The sequence below is a fragment of the Eucyclogobius newberryi genome, unplaced genomic scaffold (assembly GCF_026437365.1).
Source record: "Eucyclogobius newberryi isolate DKJ021-1_F unplaced genomic scaffold, fEucNew1.0.hap1 SCAF_20, whole genome shotgun sequence".
Classification (NCBI taxonomy): Eukaryota; Metazoa; Chordata; class Actinopteri; order Gobiiformes; family Gobiidae; genus Eucyclogobius; species Eucyclogobius newberryi.
Window position 1 is genome coordinate 12,382,774 of NW_027315835.1, and position 17,939 is coordinate 12,400,712.

The 17,939-nt window shown below is 40.0% G+C and overlaps 1 protein-coding gene across 2 annotated transcripts in view; it reads right to left on the bottom strand.

Annotated features, from left to right (window-relative positions):
- The window catches only part of LOC140369558 (thyroid hormone receptor alpha), a 123,786-nt gene that overhangs the window by 59,462 nt on the left and 46,385 nt on the right, over positions 1 to 17,939 (bottom strand). For both annotated transcript variants that reach the window (XM_072456931.1, XM_072456932.1), the window contains exon 2: positions 5,554 to 5,924. In XM_072456931.1, the coding sequence (XP_072313032.1) occupies positions 5,554 to 5,609 (56 nt within the window). In that variant the 5' untranslated portion in view covers positions 5,610 to 5,924. The remainder of the gene's footprint in view (positions 1 to 5,553; positions 5,925 to 17,939) is intronic.

Sequence of the window (17,939 nt, forward strand, 5' to 3'; positions counted from 1 at the left end):
GGATGGGAGGCTCGGGGCTAATTGCCAGAGATAAGACAGGCCTCTATCAGTCTCTGGTGAACAAACAATGGGAGCGTGAAGGCAGACCCGAGGAGCCTTGGGGAACAGAGCTTCACCAGTGCAACGCAACACTGTGCAACGACATTACATCAGGGCTGCTAACATGTGCGGGTCAGTGATGCAAAGGAGATACAGGGAGAGCGTACACGGAATGGCCTCATCTCAACTAGGGCGCACTAGAAAAAGAAGTTAAAGGCGCACTGACTTTTCAAATGGAGAGTTCGCCGGCTGCATGTCTGGTGGTGGTAGTATTGATTTGTCTGAAATGTTCCGCAGTTTGGTATTTGCCGTATTTTCCGGACTATAGGTCGCGTAAGTCGTTTTTTCATACTTTTGGCCGGGGTGTGACTTAAACTCCAGAGCGACTTATATGTGGTGTTATTCGTTATTTTCACACTGACAACCTCAAGAGGGCGCTCTAGGCTCGAAGCGACACAGAAGAAGAATCAGCACTTCCTCTACCTCTGGAGTTTGTGGAGTTGTTTAGAAGTGACACAGAGGAAGAATAATTAAATGGTAATACTGATGCTTTGGTAAACTTGTTCTTTATGCTATAGTTATCTGGATAACTGTTAATATGTTACGTTAACATACCAGACACTAACCACAGTTCTGTCTGTGCCTCATGTAGCTGAAGGTGTTAGCGTTAGCATACGTACACCTATTCACCATGTTCTCTCATCTGTTATTATTTTAAATTGCATTTCAAGATTAAATGTCTGTTCTTGGTCTTGGATCTTATCAAATAAATTTCCCCAAAAATGTGACTTATACTCCAGCGCGACTTATATATGTTTTTTTCTTCTCTGTTATGCATTTTTTGGCTGGTACAAATCAAGGCTGTGTTTGCTCAATTACTGGTGTTTTTTATTTTAGACAAAAATACCTGGTGAAAGAGGCATTCTCCCTTGTGATTTACAGTAGATCTGAGCTGTAACTTGGTTTGGTAGCGCCACCTGCTTGTCTCCGTGAAGATTGATATGTTTCATGCTTAATTCTGTGGAATATTTCAGGCAAAGGACTGTGCCAGACCACACACATTACGATATTATTCTGACAATATTTTCACAATGCATCAGGGGTGTGGTAAAATGTGCCCTATAAATGTCTTAGTTGAGCTTCAAGCGCTGCACAAAAATTTGAATGGACCATAAAATGAACCGCAAAAGTGCAGAAATATATCTACTCCAGTTTGGGACATTCATTTGAGATATTTCTTATTTTGCAGATCTCCAAAAACAACAATTGCGATAACATCATTTGTTTTGGATACATCTCCCACCTCTAAAGTGCACCTTTAAGTTGTATTATTATCTAGTTTTGTATTTTGTTTATCATGATGGAAGAAAAAGCTGTAGTTTGTGGTAATAAATGTCAAATATATAAAATGATGGAATAATGCTAAACGTTGCATGTGATGGAGACAAATATAAGCCCGAGGCAGGGAAAATCATTTGCATTTTACATTAAATTACTGTCAATATAAGGCGTGCACACAGACATTTTTTAATTAGTTCATGTATTTTGTTGACTTTTTAGCCCCACCGAGTTGTATTTTTAAATGGTAAAATGTGATTAAATAATATATCAAGTTTATTCTGTTAGAGCTAGACAATGGACAACAACTTCCTACATGTATGTTCAATTCACTGACACACAAAAAAGTCTAAATATTCAAATAAAAAGGTGTGAATTGAACACTACATTGCAACAACAACTACAACTACTACTACTACTACTACTACTACTACTACTACTACTAGTACTACGACAACAACAACAACAACAACTAGCGGTGGAGAGCCAATATCAGACCTACAGCTTCATTACAAAAACCCAAATATTCCATACGAGTGGCGACAGGCCGTCTTAAGCCTTTACCACTTAAGTCTCTGTGCTCTTAATTTTCCCTCCGGTGCAAAGCATTATGGTACAGGTGTCGGGGCGCATGCAGGATGATAAGCAACACGGATTATACACCGCTAAGTCACACGGGACAAATGAAAACGCGGACACGAAACGCTAATGCATTTCTCCGACAGTTGGCGTCCCATTGCTGCGGTCGATAATCTCCTGACAGGTGTCCGTGTTAGCCGAGGAATTCTTCCAGGCTGCGGAGGATTGACTTTCTTCACATAAGCTTGTACCGAAGCACATGGGACGTACAGAGGGGGGGCAGATGCTGTGATCTGTGCAGCACAACAGGGCCCTTTTCTCATGACGAAAAAAACCTGTTTCTCCCATAAAGCCCTTGTGAACGTTACTGGTCACAAACTGGGAACACGCGACGAGACTTAACTTTGCCTTCTACAGATATGTTCAAATGTGTAGCCTCGGCCATGGGTTCTCAAACCTATTAAAACAAGCTAAAATTATACGTTATTTGGCTTGCCGAGTTCTTCCAGATCTAAATTAAGATTTTATAGGGTCTAAATTAAGGTGAACAAGCTCGAAAAAGAGACAAAACCAGGTCTAAAATGAGACTAAAGCATATATAAAGTAGTTCTGAATAATGATAAAACAAAAGAAAGACAAAAACACGAATGCATCTGTTCATAAATAAATCAAATACTAAAAACTGGCCAGGCAACCGTTAACCGCAGTTTGAGAAACGCTGGCCTAGGCTATATTACATACAATTTTGAAAATAGGCATTGTTTATATGCCTGCCTAATATCGAGGAGTTCCAAGAATGTACAATAAATAATGTAATTTAGTTTTAGAAATGCTAAATTAATTACCGTATTTTCTGGACTATAAGTCGCACCTTTTTTCATAGTTTTGGCCGGGGTGCGACTTATACTTATACTTGTACTCCAGAGCAACTTACATGTGATATTATTTGTTATTTTCACACTTGCAACTGCATTTCATATTCCAGTGCGACACTTTTTGGCTGGTGCGACTTATACTCCGGTGCGACTTATAGACCGGAAAAAAAACTATATATGTGAAGAGAAGTTTGCCGTTTATCAATCAAATATTATTGTGAAGTCATATTTAGGCCCTTCATAAGTTGTTGATGCGTTTATGAAGAAAAAAATCCCCATAATATCATTTGAACCCTTTTGTTATACCTAATCGCTATACAATTTGAATATGTACGTAATGGTAATGGTTTAAATTTGCGTTTTAGTTTTTTTTATACAGAAGGTAAGCAAACAATCAAAATATTTTGGTGGTAGTATTCCCCTAAAACTCACTGAAGTCATTCCAAAGCTAAAGCTCCCTCTACACCACAAGCTGCCGCAGTAAATCCCACTTTGATGCCATATGGAAAATCCTACATAGCGTTTTGTTTTTGTCGAAAGAAACTCAAGGACGGATGCAAAGTCGCCTGATATTTCCGTGATTCAGACTAGTTAAGGTCAGACTGTCCTCAAAAAACCTCCTCTTAGCAAGAAAGACGGCATTATAAATGAGAGGTCATAAGTTTAAAGTATAGGCAAAGGAAGGTTTACTTGAGGGCGTAATAACCAGGAAGCAGCTGCTCAGACCAAGTATTAGTACAGACGAAGTAGCTGAGGCGAATACTAAAGGTTTAGACCAGAATAACACGAGACTTGTCAAAATATGTTGATTTTAAGCGTATTTTCACTAAAGGAAATAGCCGTACAAATGAAATTATGCTCCGTGCCCTTTGTGCTCCCTATGTCACCCAATATGTTTTGTCTTCCTGCTCCTGACGTACAGATCACGCTATATTTCACCTCACGGAACACGAAGCCCGCGAGTTCAGCCTTATCTCGCAATCTGCCACTTAAAACATCTTGTGACTCCCTGCTTTTTACTGCCCCAGACTGGATTTAATGCCGCAGACGTATACGCCATGATCGCTATAAAAAACATCAGTTCAGGAGTTCAGGAACAATGTGGACATTTTGATGAATTAGTTCCAGCGGACGGTTTGAAGGAGAAACGACTTATCTGGGAATTTTTAGCACGATAAAAAATAAGAAACGCTAATGATTCTTGGTAATACATTAATAAGGGTTAATTACGGTAAGTCAAACCTATATCTGAACATGGCACTGATTATATATACTACTAATGTACAGAGGGTTTACATTTATTTGTATTACGTTGTAGTCATATATTTGTTTAAATTAATTTGTATAACTAAAATTAGAAATGTTTTAAACATTTTTTAGAAGGTTTTGCCCCAAAAAATATTTAAAAAAATCTAACTTTTGATTTTATATTATTTATATAAAGTATTTCCGATCCTCCACAAAAACAAAAATGTACAGTATTTTCCGAACTATAAGTCGCACCTTTTTTTTGTAGTTTTGGCCGGGGTGCGACTTAATTTGTACTTATATACTTATACTCCGGAGTGACTTATATATGTGATATTATTTGTTATTTTCACACTTGCAACCGCATTTCATACTCCAGTGCAACTTATATATGTTTTCTTCTTCTCTATTCTGCATTTTTTGGCTGGTGCGACTTATACTCTGGAAAATACGGTACTTCAGATCTCTCATGGTTGTGGCAGTTCTGCTTCTTTGTTAAAAATACCAGTTTGGTCCAGATTATAGGACTTCTCTTCTTTTTTTTTTTTTTTTTTTTTTTTACAAAAAGTAGCAATCAAACAGTGGCTTTGTTAGAATTTTAAAAAGCAATAAACAGTTACATAACCACAGGGCATCGCTTTCATGTGGAAGTTCTGCTTTTATGGATTGTGAGTTTACTTCTACCAAAAAACCCTGAAAAAAATTATTTACACTTTCAAAACTGATTTCTGTGGATCTTTAGCACCCTTCAAGCAAATAACCTTGTACGAAAAAACATGCTAACCACTAAAACCAATTAACAACAAAGACCGTACTTCATTTATTCCTGATAACAAAAAGTATTGTCCCCTGTGTGAGACTATAGATAGAAGAAGCTTGTTTGAGGATGCGACCTAGATTCATCCCCCCATTACTTTGTTTTGTGTCCCACTTTTACACCAAAAAAATTATTTAACTGCAACTTTTTTTTAATAGCTGTATTTTATTAAAGTTAAATTATTTGGGGAAAATTCGTAAATAATATTGCATTTCTGTGAATATAATTATCTTGTGTTGATGATCAAATATGATTAAAGTGAACTTATTATGTATTCTTGTGGTTGTAATTCCATTTTAAACATGATTGCGGTCAGCTGTAGAAATTAAGAATGAAAAATCAAATAAATTAAGCCCTTAGGCAACGTGAACGCTAACATGCGTGTGTTGTGAAAATCATTTGAAGCAGAATGAGTGCGGTGATAGTTTATGGGCTTCAAAACTGTTCAGGAGTCCGGATTATTACCTGTAATGCAACAATCCAGGGGAAATTGAAACTTGAGGGGAAATTGAGTGATTTGTGAGCGCTCAATGAAGATGACCTCATAAACGGATGTATAAAAAAAATAAAAAAAAGTGTGACTGAAGCAAAATACAACTCCAGGTACGTTTCTGATGTGAGGACAACAATATAACAGTAAATCGTCTCAGTACTGACCGTTTCTCTTCTCCCTCTGATGGGTTAGAGTCCTGCTCGTTGGGCATGTGTTCCATTCACCTCAATTCCATCCAGCAGCCAATCAGGAGAGACTGAGGCAAGCCCCGCCCTCGGATGCACACTTGTCATTCGATGATTGGGCTGGGGGGGCGGAGTCAGTTAGTCGAGCATGACAGGGTCCCTTCCCCCGCAGCAGGGGAGGGGTGGGGGGGGGGTCTCGGGAGCGCCCCCTTGTGAGGACAGTGCTGCGCGGGGCTCGGTGTGAAGCTGCAGCTGTGCGGAGGCCAACGGAGGAGCAGGGGGGGTTGACAGGGAGGGGGCCCGAGCTGGAGCAGGACGGGCACCTTAAGGATCCAGAGACGGGACCGAACCTGGAACACAAGAAGAACAAGGACACTGTTAGATTTAAAGCGCTCTGACGTCTTATATGAAGGCAAACTGAAGCGTACATGAAGCAGAAGCAGAGCAGGAACAAGCTATAAAATATTTTACCATGAGGTCTAAACCAAAGCTAAAAAAAACACATTTCTAAAAAAAAAAAAAAACATGGATATGAGAAGTAGAGTCCTAGTAAATCCTGGTGGCGCCACCCGCTTGTGTTCACATTGGAGATAAAAACGTTTTCTGCCATTCTCCGTGTCACATTCCAGGCAAAGCAATAACATCTACGTGTCTTAAATGCTTTGCACTCAATGGTAATTTTCCAGCAAATATATTTCAATGTATAACTTTGGTTTTGTTTCCATCCTCTTCTTTCGCTGCATGCAAAAGTAACAACAGAACGTCACTTCCATTCTTGCTTTGAGTTAGCGTAAGCGCGCCACAATAGACACCTGCCAATCCTCCAGCGCTGATGAATTAAGCAGAAACCCGCCTCAGGTACAGTTAAGCACAGTTCAGCTCTTAAAAGCCACAGTTGTTTTTGAACCAGGTTTTATAATGTCAATAATGGCTTCTATGGGAATTTCTCTTTCCACGGGCCTGTAGACAGGAGCCCAGCTGCACACAGCTCGCTGGGCCATGTGCTTAAATTACTGCTTTTGTCAAGGGAGAGGGAACAGGTGGGGGCTGCCAAGAGGCTGGTCACAATGCTTTGATTAAGGAGAGATTGTATACCATCACCATAATAAGATAACTTTATCCCAGTTTTGGCTTTTTAAAAGTTTCTCTACGAGCACACCGCTAGCCACGCTTCCACAGGCCCTGTCAATCAGTTTGAAACGTACAATAAAAAGTGCCAAATGCTTGTAAAAATGCTGTCTTGCATGCTGTCAGCCGCTGTTATTTATTTAACGAAGCAGATGTGTTGTCTGAGTACAAAATGAATGACAACACCTGTAAATGGGAGTTTGAGAGCTAAAGTTGGTGCATAGAAAAAGTGTGGACTGACCAAGGGCTTGTTCCTATCTCACATATGGAATTATAATCTTCTACTTCTGGGGTCAAGGCCACAATAACGGTTTATGTGGAAGAGTCTACTAAAACTAATGTTGCCTTTAGTGTCCCGTTGTAACAGCTGCAGTCCTATCTGACAATGGAACATACATACATTGAAGTCATCCTGGATTATTATCAATATGCTCTATATAATTACTAAAGCTTGGCAACAACAAACAATCGCTTCTGTCAACACATACATTAAGTATAAATGGTTCAGAAGTATTTATTTTCAACTAATTTATTGTAGTATTTGTGCTACGGTTGTCAAAAAGTGAATATCAATACAAAATCTAATATTGAAACAAGTTGAACAGGTAACAATATGGGAAAAACACACATAAATACACACAAATTGCATAGCTTTAGAATCAATCAATCAATCAATCAATCAATCAATAAATAACCTTTATTTATAGAGCCCTTTACAACATTCAAAGTGACCAAAGTGCTTCACAACAAAAATCAAGGTATACCATGTGTATGAGACCACACTATCATTATTTTGTGTTGAAGATTACGTTGTAGTGTGTTGTTTATCATCGCTGTGGTATTGAAATAGCTATAAAGCCTTTTCCTCAGTATCAAAATTGAGGTTGAAACGTTGCGATGAGAAAATCCAGCAAATTCGTGGTACATTTTGCACTCCTTTCCCCCTGTACAACCTGCTCCAAAATCCCCACGTGACCGTACAGATTACAGCCATTGTTTAGCCCTGCACTTGAAAGCATTACTATAGTGTGAGGTCAGAGGGTAAGCGCAATCCCCCTTATGGCGCTTTGTACAGTGCTTTGACATCTAATTTTTCTAACCTAGGCGCAATAACCCGGACTAGCTTTTCCATTACACCCATTACACGACGTTCCCCAGCGGACTGTCCCGCGCGACCTGAGCCGTCTAACGTTACACTTGAAACACACGGCGGCGGCGTCTCCCTCCCCGACGCAGCTGCCGGGGGCCCGTAATGCAGCGCGGGGCAGTGCGAGCGGCGACTCTATCACCTCCGGAGGCCGAAGAAGTTCATGGTAAATGGTTACAGAATGTCACCTAAATGTCGGGGGTTAAGTAGCTTTAAGAGGAGGGTTTGTTAGCGTGTACAAGTCGTCCGAAGGTCTCAATCCATTAGTCGCCGCTGTGGCCCCCTCCCCACGCCTGTGTTGTCCAAGAGGGGGCTTTATTTTTCCCTGTGCTAATCCTTGGTTCAATGCGCTTAAATCCGCAGCGTTGGGATACAGCGCATGAGCATGTCTTTAGAGATGACTGATATTATTATGGCCTTCCTGCTAATAGAGAGATTATCGAACATAAACAAAGCAGTCATTCCTACCGCCGAGGAAGTCATAATCATTTAATGCTTCGGTTTTTTAATTTGTGTGGAAACAAACACATTACTGGCGCTGTCCAAATGTTCTAACCACCGGGCTATGACTAATTGTTTATTCAAGTGGGGAAAAATAATCCACATCAATTGTGACTTCGTTCGGTTCCCTGACCCCTTGCGGCTGTCGCAATCTTTCAATTAGAGCTATATACAAAAAAGTATGTTGCAATTGTTTGTTTACAAGGTTCAGTTTTGCCAATCCAGTGAACATGTGCAAAACTATATCTTTAAATGTATTAGTAAAGGTTTAAGTGTCAAATGTTACAAGAAATTAATTAAAATGACCCACAAAAGGGCAGAAATATCACTTTGAAAGATCACAACATTCATTTTGCGACTTTTTCAATGATAAACCCGTTGTCAAAATGATATTAAAACATTTCCCCTCCTCTAACTACTCTAACGATCATACATAATAGTCTTTGCCCAACTTAAACACATCTCAAGCCAATCAAATCTGCGACGCACAAGGCCATTAATTAAAATCTTTCCGTTTTAAGCCTGCTTGTTATGGCAGCTTTTACCCGTTACGTCAAGAGGTTCCTGAGTTCAATTTCCAGGCTGGATTGGGGGCCTTTCCGTGTGTTTTGCATCTTCTCACTGTGTCTGGGTGGGCTTCTCAGATCCTTAACGATACCGTTTTACAGCTGATTAATGAACTTACAGAATAATTTCACGGCAAAATGATTAAATGCTTCCAATATTTACTGCGGTGTAAATACAGGACGTGGCTGTATTGTCCTCGCGAAAGCATGATGACCCATAACACAATATGCTATGTGTCCTTCAGCCTTCCTTTGCGGCGTTAACAAGTTTTTAATGGCCTTAAAAGCGGGTGCATTTATGGTTCGTGGCTGTGGTTGTGATAAGGGACGTGACTACCTTTCTCCAGAGGTAAAGACATCCAGGGGAACAGGCTTTATGTTCCCTGACCGTACGGCGCGGGGTAACGTGGAGGCTAAGGTCTTTTCAGCCATTGTTGAAGGCGTTTACGTTAAGAGCTTCCATACGTCAGGTTAATGTTATATATATATATATATATATATATATATATAAGGGAGCTTCCTGCAAAACTGTGGGAGTTCAGCGATTGTCTTAACTTATGTATTGATCTCAAGTAAAGTGACGCCAAATGCTTGAAAATGTTGATCAAAATTGTATGTTAATCAATACAACTAAAATGCAAAGTGCTCATGTATCACTCATTAAAACTGTGAGAAGAACTTCCCCAAAAAGTGTATTTCGAATGCTTTTTTCGAATGCAGTTCTCTTCATTTATCCAGGACTGGAGCTGGCACAAAATGTCAATGACTTACTATTTGGGTTGTTAAAAGTATTGGAAAACAGATACTAATCGATACTATAACTAGTATCAAAACTAGACACTCGTTTGAGCAAGTATTGATACTAATAATCCGTTAATAATCACATTAAAATGATCATATTTGACCTTTCCTGAACAGTTTTTAAATTACTTTGAGCTTTATCAGATTTAATATAAAAACATTGTAACATAATTAAAGTACTATTAATATGTGTCGAAAATGACAGTTTGTTGCATTTATTATCACTATTGAAATCTGTATGGAAATGCATTATCCAACATAAGATAATAAGTTAAAAAGTGCTTGAAATAAGTAGTATTTATCATATCTTGTGTATATTTTGACTACCTTAAAGTAAGACTGCCAATGGAACAAGCATATATATATATATATATATATATATATATATATATATATATATATATATATATATATATATCAAGATAAATACGACTTAATTAGATTACTTTTTGCCTTTTTTCAAGTGTATTCCTCAGAAATAATTGTATCGGTTAATATTCACAGCCATGACAGTCTCGTAACGTCTTATATTCCGTTCAGAAGAGGAAACTTTGCAACAGACGCGTGCTGTTTTCTCGTTTTAGTTGTTTTGGCCGTTCTCATCGTACAAATGTATCGCTTGCATTAGTTCGACCAGCGCCAGTCGTCTTATAGGACTATTGTCTTTCGCAGCACAAACACACCATTATCCGGCCTGACGCTGACCCCTGGAGTTATGCTTAGATTAAAATCGCCTCACGACCCCGGCGACCCCGATCGTCTACCCCGAGTAAGCCTCAGGTCCGAGCAACGAGTTCGGACACTGGGAAGCAAAAAGGAAAAGAATAACAAACAAGCGGGGAGATACAGTGACATGTGATAAAATATATAACATTTTGGGAGGGGAACTTGTTGAGAGGTTGGAAAAGAAGTTGATTTATGTGAGTTCTGGCAGCAGGACAAAGTCAATGCACTTACACCACTGAAAGTTACACAAATAACAGGAAGGGAACACGGCGCGTTTTTAAAGGAGATTCAGGGCACTCAGCTGCAGCACACACTATGTACATATATAGATGGATTAGGAATGTGAAATATTTAGACAACCGCTAATATGGACATCTCAAAGCAATTGGGCTTGTCAGCGCTGTCTCTTCCACGTAGTGTTTGTGCAAAAGAGGGTACAACGTGTGCAGTATGCAGGCCTCAACACAGCACTCAAGTGAGATTACATCAGAATATGTAGAAGTGTATGTACTCAACAAATGTTACTTACACAAAATGATCTGCTTTACAGTTAAATGCTACAAAAACTCAAGTAAGATTACCTCAGAATATGTAGAAGTAAATATACTGAAGAAATGTTACTTACGCAAAACTATCTGCTTTACAGTTAAACGCTACAAAAACTCAAGTAAGATTACCTCAGAATATTAGTACGTAGAAGTAAATATACCCAACAAAATGATCTGCTTTACAGTTAAACACTACAAATACTAATACTACAACTGATAATACAAATACAACCATTTCTGCAACTACTCCTAAACCTAGCAATACTGCAACTACAGCTCTAACCACTACTGCATTACAGTGCATCATTTATTCATCGGTGGTGGTGGTAAGTTACTTCTGTAGCCACAGCTCGGGGTAAACTGACAAAAGTGAGGCTGGTGCCCTTCAAGCCACCATCAATCTAACTACTAAAACTACTATTCTATCACTGGGCAACTTGTTATGCGCTACACTGACCCTAAAACGCCTGCTTTTGTATCAAATCTGTTAACTGTGATTTTGTGCATAAAAACAATAGAACTGCAACTCATGGTCTTTCTACTCCAAAAACTGTATGAAAAAAAAAACTATTGAAATGAGTCGGAAATAAGCAATCATTTAAAAACAGTCTGAAGTGGCGTGTTTTAAAATGTGCCACAGCGTGATGATGTTTAAGAGTATACAATTTGCATGGCATGACAGGAAGACTGGGCGATTGTATAATTTTAAGCTAAACACTTAAATAATGAAATAAACTATGCACTGTTAAAATGTAAACGTTACTGATACTACGGCAAATGTGCGTCGCTACTAATCAAAGTAAGGTACACAGATGAGTATACTTTTGGACAAAATGTATAATCCTTCTTTACTTCTACTTATAATATAGCGCCATGCCTATGATTACTACTACTTACAGTACGGTGTGACTACTTTCTTCACTTCTCTTCACAGATGTACTCCGTGAGTTTGCTTTGCACATGGCATCATGCACCGAAATACATGAATAAGTCGACTAAAAGCGTCTCGTTACAGTCAAAATAATTATCTGTAAACACACACAAATTAAGATTCCGTCGCAGAAGCAAAACTACACCCGCAAACTCCCGCCTCGCTCCGACGTAACCTTGATTTCGCTTCTCAAAACGTCTAATTGGTGTTGAAAAATTGGTCTTTCCGAAGCTGCGTTCACCTTTAACTGCAACGAACTGAGACAGCCACTTCAAAATGCATCAAAAGAATGACTGGGGAACGTGGAGTGTTGACGCCTGCTACACTGTATTAATTAAACATCTCACTAACCCAGTAACGCGCTCCCATTTCAAGTCCAAAAAAGATCGATGTCCCTTTGTACTCGAGTGAGAGCGCAGGAGACTAACAGCCGGATGAAGTTTTTTAATGCAAAGACGCGCTGACACCTGGAGTGATTACGTTAAAAAATGCTTTGGGTTGAGTCTGTGAACATGCAACGAAAATGGCGGCTTTTGACAGTCATTAGTTGAGACGTCGGGGGAAGAGAAGCAAAAGCCCGAATCAATATTTTAGGCCTTAATTGGTTAGAATTTCACGTCAAGAGAAAGCTGTGGGAGTTTGGCAAACCGCTACGCAAGGAAAGAAGTTAAAATCGTGTTGAACTCCATGACCAGGAACAGTTCATGTGCATATACAGTATAACTATATCTTGTCATTCAGAAAGTTCAGGAAAAAGGAACAGATAGTAACAAATTAGACAATAGGGATCACTGTTGTTGTTTCGTTGTCATGAATAGATAATAGAATAGACCAAAACTAAGACTAATCAAGGCCAAGTTAGACCTTAATATGGAAAAATCCTGCAAAAAACAATTTTTTTTTTCAATTTTTTTAGATTTTCAATTTAAAAATGATAAATGTTGTGTGAAAGATTGATTATTGCATCAGCTTATATTGAACTATTAATACTTTAGCGATATATTGCACGGCTCTAATATGATCGAGTAACAGCCATAGTTACTACTAAGAATACTATCAAAACTGCAGGTCAGTATTATATGGCAAGTTAGTGCACAACTATTAAAATATGTGACTACTGCAACTACTAGAGCTAATATTTCAGATGATTTCACCAAATGTGCAGCTACAACATTAAATAAATCAAAGTTTTTAGAAGTTGATGAACAATAATTTGAATTGCACAATGTATTTGTCAAGATAAGAATTGAAACTCATCCCACTCTATGACTTACACGCAATAGGAATTTGAACAAAACCAAAATACATTTTGAAGGTAGATAAACTTCCAATGACCTGTCGCACCCAGACGTAAGAAAAAGGAATAAAAACGCTAAATCTTGCCGCTTTGCTAAATGTAGTTCTTCTTTAATTAAGCTGAAGTAACAGTACATTTTGTGATATATGGTGTCTCAACCTGTGATTGAAACCCACACGGTGCCCATTTTGGCTTGGACATATTTCTCTCCAGCTGCCGGAGAGCGTTGGCAGCCCGCGCCACACGTGGCTCCGCGTAAAGTATATACGAAACCAAATTGTATGCCGCGCAACCCGGAATATGTTTATATCAAAAATTCCTTCCGACAAACTTCAGTTCGAGCGCAGTGCGAGGAGATTCACGGGAGATGATGAGAAAAAAGAACAAAAAAAAAAACGTTGTTAGAATTCACACCACGACAGCAGATGTAAGGTCAACGCACCGAACTGTCCCTTGGGTGGCCCAGGCAATTAGCGCTTAAGTAATGGGAGCGGGCAAGGCCGAGTTGTTGATGTGGCGCGGACAGGAAATTAAGGTTGTGGGGGGTTGAGGGCCGGCGATGTCGCTTGTGTGTGTGTGTCTCGGCGAGTCCCTGAACCAGATCAAAGGCAAAGGGCTCATGCCTCACGATACCACGACTCGCGCAGCCTCCGTCACCGAGCTAACGAGCCCCCGGGTATTATTAATGGGCGCTAACAGGTCGGCTAAAAGCTATACCTTCGGGCGGCGGCGTCCGACCTTGACACGGCGAGTGTGTAGGAACACGGTCATCTACATACGCCCAAATGTTAATGTCCATCTTAACCTTGTCTGCGAACGGGACGGATCAAAGGACCGAGCGTTGCCTTGGCGTTTCAGAGCCCACGCCCGCACGCATGTGTTAATATGAAGAGGTTCTTGGAAGATTTTGGGAGGTTTGAAATGTTACGAGCGGGTTAAGAAACAGGAAGGGGACGGGAAAAGAACAGAAGAGAAAGGTCCTGGGGTTTGATCTCTGGACTGGGTGAGATCTTTCGGCGTGGAGTTTGCCTGTCGTCGTGAAGTCAGGAGGGGAAGAAGGCAATGGAGGCGTAGGAGGCAAAGGAGGGGAAGGACGCAAAGGAGGGGAAGGAGGCGAAGGAGGCAAAGGAGGGGAAAGAGGCCATTTACACAGAATTGTATTTTACTAAACCCAGGGATGATTATTAGGAAGAGTAGGCAAAATAACAGAACAGAAAGGTTCTGGGGTTTGATCTCTGGACTGGGTGAGATCTTTCGGCGTGGAGTTTGCCTGTCGTCGTGGCGTCGGTAGGTTTTCCCAATCCACGGGTTTCAGAGGTAAAACAATCTAGCATTAGCCAAGCAATGGTCGACTCAAAACAACCTATTGTGTCTTTTGAATGGGCGACGGTTGAAGCTGAAACCCACGAGAACTAAAAAAGGTTTCAACGGTTTCAACAGCTCAGCACCAACATTCATCTGATCGGTGATCGCGTTGTCACGATATCCAAATTTTAAGCTTGATTTACCGATACCGATTGCGATACCAGTTACAGTATAGCAAGCAACAACAAACTTGTTTTATTTAACAATGTGGTCTTATACTAGTTCTAATAAAGCTCACACACAGTCTACATTTGTTCAGAAAAGGTCCAATTACCAGTATGTGCTTTTGTTTTGTATTAATACTTGTTTAAATGAGTATGAATAGTTTTAATAGTGTCTAATTTTGTATCCTTTTCATAACCCTTTAAAAAAAAGCCCTTTAATTAGAATGGTAGAAAAACGTATTGTACAATAAGTTATTCATATTAAAACTGTCAACACAATTCATCACCCATTGTTATTGCTCCCAATTAATTCACCGCATGAGAGTTCACTTAGAATTCATAAGCAAGTAGTGTCACAATACTCACATTTCAACCTCGATTGCAATATTAAAGATAACGCTCGATAATCTGATTTTGACACCACAACGATCATCTTTTAGACAGTGCAATTTCAACACAAAAGAGCCGTCGTTTCTTTAATATTATCACACGGCCTTGTACTAGTTCAGACACGTCAAGACAATTCTAAAACTATTCAGGAACGTGCTAATTATGTCTCCTTTCTTTTCAGTATCAAGTTGTTCAAATGGGTCTCTAGTTGTGATATTAGTTGCGGCATCAAGTAGTATCTGGGTATTATTGATAGGCAAGTATTTTACGCCTAATCACTCATCTTCAGACAACTCCGCCGACACAAAAACCCCTCCTCGCATGAAATATCGTCCAATAAATAGCCCTCAGCTCTTCACACATTCAGAACAGCTTTTAATGACTGTCACCTAGGCAACATTAGGAGTCCTCTTGACTTCCTGTTGGCTCTTTTTCTACTTTGCCTCAGGGCGTAAATCGGGAACACAGTGTCCCAAACGTGCACACTCTTTCCAGACAGCACATGTGGGCCGGTCTGTGTGTATGTATACAACCGATGTATGTATAACGAGTATAAAGAGTACGCAGCGCGGCGCTGGGTGTGGCTGGAACAGACAGAACCGACTCCGTCATTTGTTTTCCCTCTGTCTTGCGCCGTTTGTCTCTTTGAACGCCAAGTACTTTTCACTACATTTATTTCTCCCCGTGCGGCGCTTGGCTCACATTAGTCATGCCTATACGTTATCGACATCGTATTTCAACATTTAGTAAATCTTTCATGGCTATTTATTACTTCTGCGTGTACTATTATAAAAAGGTTTGGAAGTGAGGGCCAACTTTGCTGAAAATTTAAAATGTGGTTTCGCAGCATTTCTGGGTTTGCTTTGCCGTGCTAAAGCATCGAGTCTGATCTGGAAACTTTTATTTCAGAGGTACACGCTAATTGCATCAGTCCGTTCAACCACAAAGCCCTTATGTCTTTCTACGGTCTGTGGTCGTGTCCCACTGCTGATTTTGTACTTCTTGTTCTTTTCACTACAGATATTATTCTATTGGTCTTGACAATAGAAAATTCAATGTTAAATATATGGTCACAGTCGACCTGGACTCAACAGAAGCTGTCGGTGAAGAGGTGGCAGTGGTTTGGGTGGTTTGGGTGGTTTGACTTGCAACTATAAGGACCAGCTCTGACCAGTTGTGTGAATGAATCAAATTATTGAATTAGTAGCATTAGTTTTGTATTTTTTAATTAGTTAATTATGTTTGTCCTGTATGATAATCACCAATGCTAATCATTCGCAATCATTAGCATTTAATGCAAGACTGGCTGCAACAAAACCAAATTTGTACTTTAAATACAGCCGTACTTTTGTACAATGTCCTTTGTTGTTATATGAATGTTAGAACCACAGTTCTGACAGTAAAGGTTCAGACTGTTCTGATATCTGAGCAGTTTATGCAGATTTCTTTTCGAGTTTGTTTTCATTAGCGACTAGAACAAAATGGCTGCCGGTGGAGTACAGGTCATGTGACAGGCGTGAATCAAAACTGCTGGGCTTCAGATGACATCACAACATTCTATAAGAAAAATCATATTTAATAGAGGTGGGTAGCAGCTAAAATATAGATTTTTGTTGAGTTATAGGGTCTTGTCAGAAATGATCAGGGCACATTTACCTTTCAGACATTGCTTATGAAAATACTCATCTGGGAGTATAACAACATCACATTTGAAAACCACTAACACTGTGATCCATATTCAAAAGCATTTTCAAACTCCAATACTTTTCAGAATATGCATTACCTTTACGACAACAATACGACCCCCTCTGCAAAACACTTCTCCATCTCTCAAATGCATTGTCGGCATCGGTTTTCCACTCTCTGTTTTGGATATGTCTTTCATAACTATTGATTACGGCAAATGGCTGGTGCAGCAGAAAAAGCCCTGAGACAGCAGAGGTAACCGATGACAGCTCCGCACAGAGTAACACGCTACGCCTGCTTCAGATTCCACACATTTTCTCAGAGTGGCCTGGGACACTCTGGGACAAAAGGTCAACAGGAACTGATGTCATACACAGTAGAAGACGGAGGAAAGGTCACAGAGTGTACAGTGGCCGAGGCTGCTACTGAAAGCTAAGCGTAAGAACACACATTGATTTATGTTTTCACTTTCGCAGAGCGCTGACTGCAAGGAAGTCACATCACGGCGATTCAATCTGCGGTGGAACTTTTGATTACGGGTCTGGGCCGGAGCGACAACAGCACTTGACAAGGTAGAGATTATTTCTTCAATCGGTCGACTAATCAAACAATGTATTCCATATTCTATAGCTTAAAGTATGCTAAATAGAGTCTTCTTGACAGCATATTTACACTATGGGCTGCAGGGGAAAAGGCCGTCGCGAAAATATGGAAAACACAAACTGAACCAACAATCAAGAACTGGACCAACATTATAAATGAGAAACAATAAGAAAAAAAACGACAAGTTGGCCACTGTCCAGGGTGTACCCCGCCTAAGGCCCAAAGTCACTGGGATAGGCTCCAGTCACCCACGACCCCGAAAGGGAACAAGCGGTAGAAAATGGATGGATGGATGGGAAAAAAAATGACATATGGAATGATGTTGTTCAGGTTTAGGTTATGTTTAGGACTATGTGTAACTGTTTGTATGGTCTCTATCACTCCATCTCTCTCTCTCCCTGTATCTCTGTCTCTATGTTTCTCTCCCCATCTCTCGCTCTCCGTCCCTCTCTCTCTCTCTGTCTGTCTCTCTCCCTCTCTCTGTCTCTCTCCCTGTCATTCTGTCTCTCACC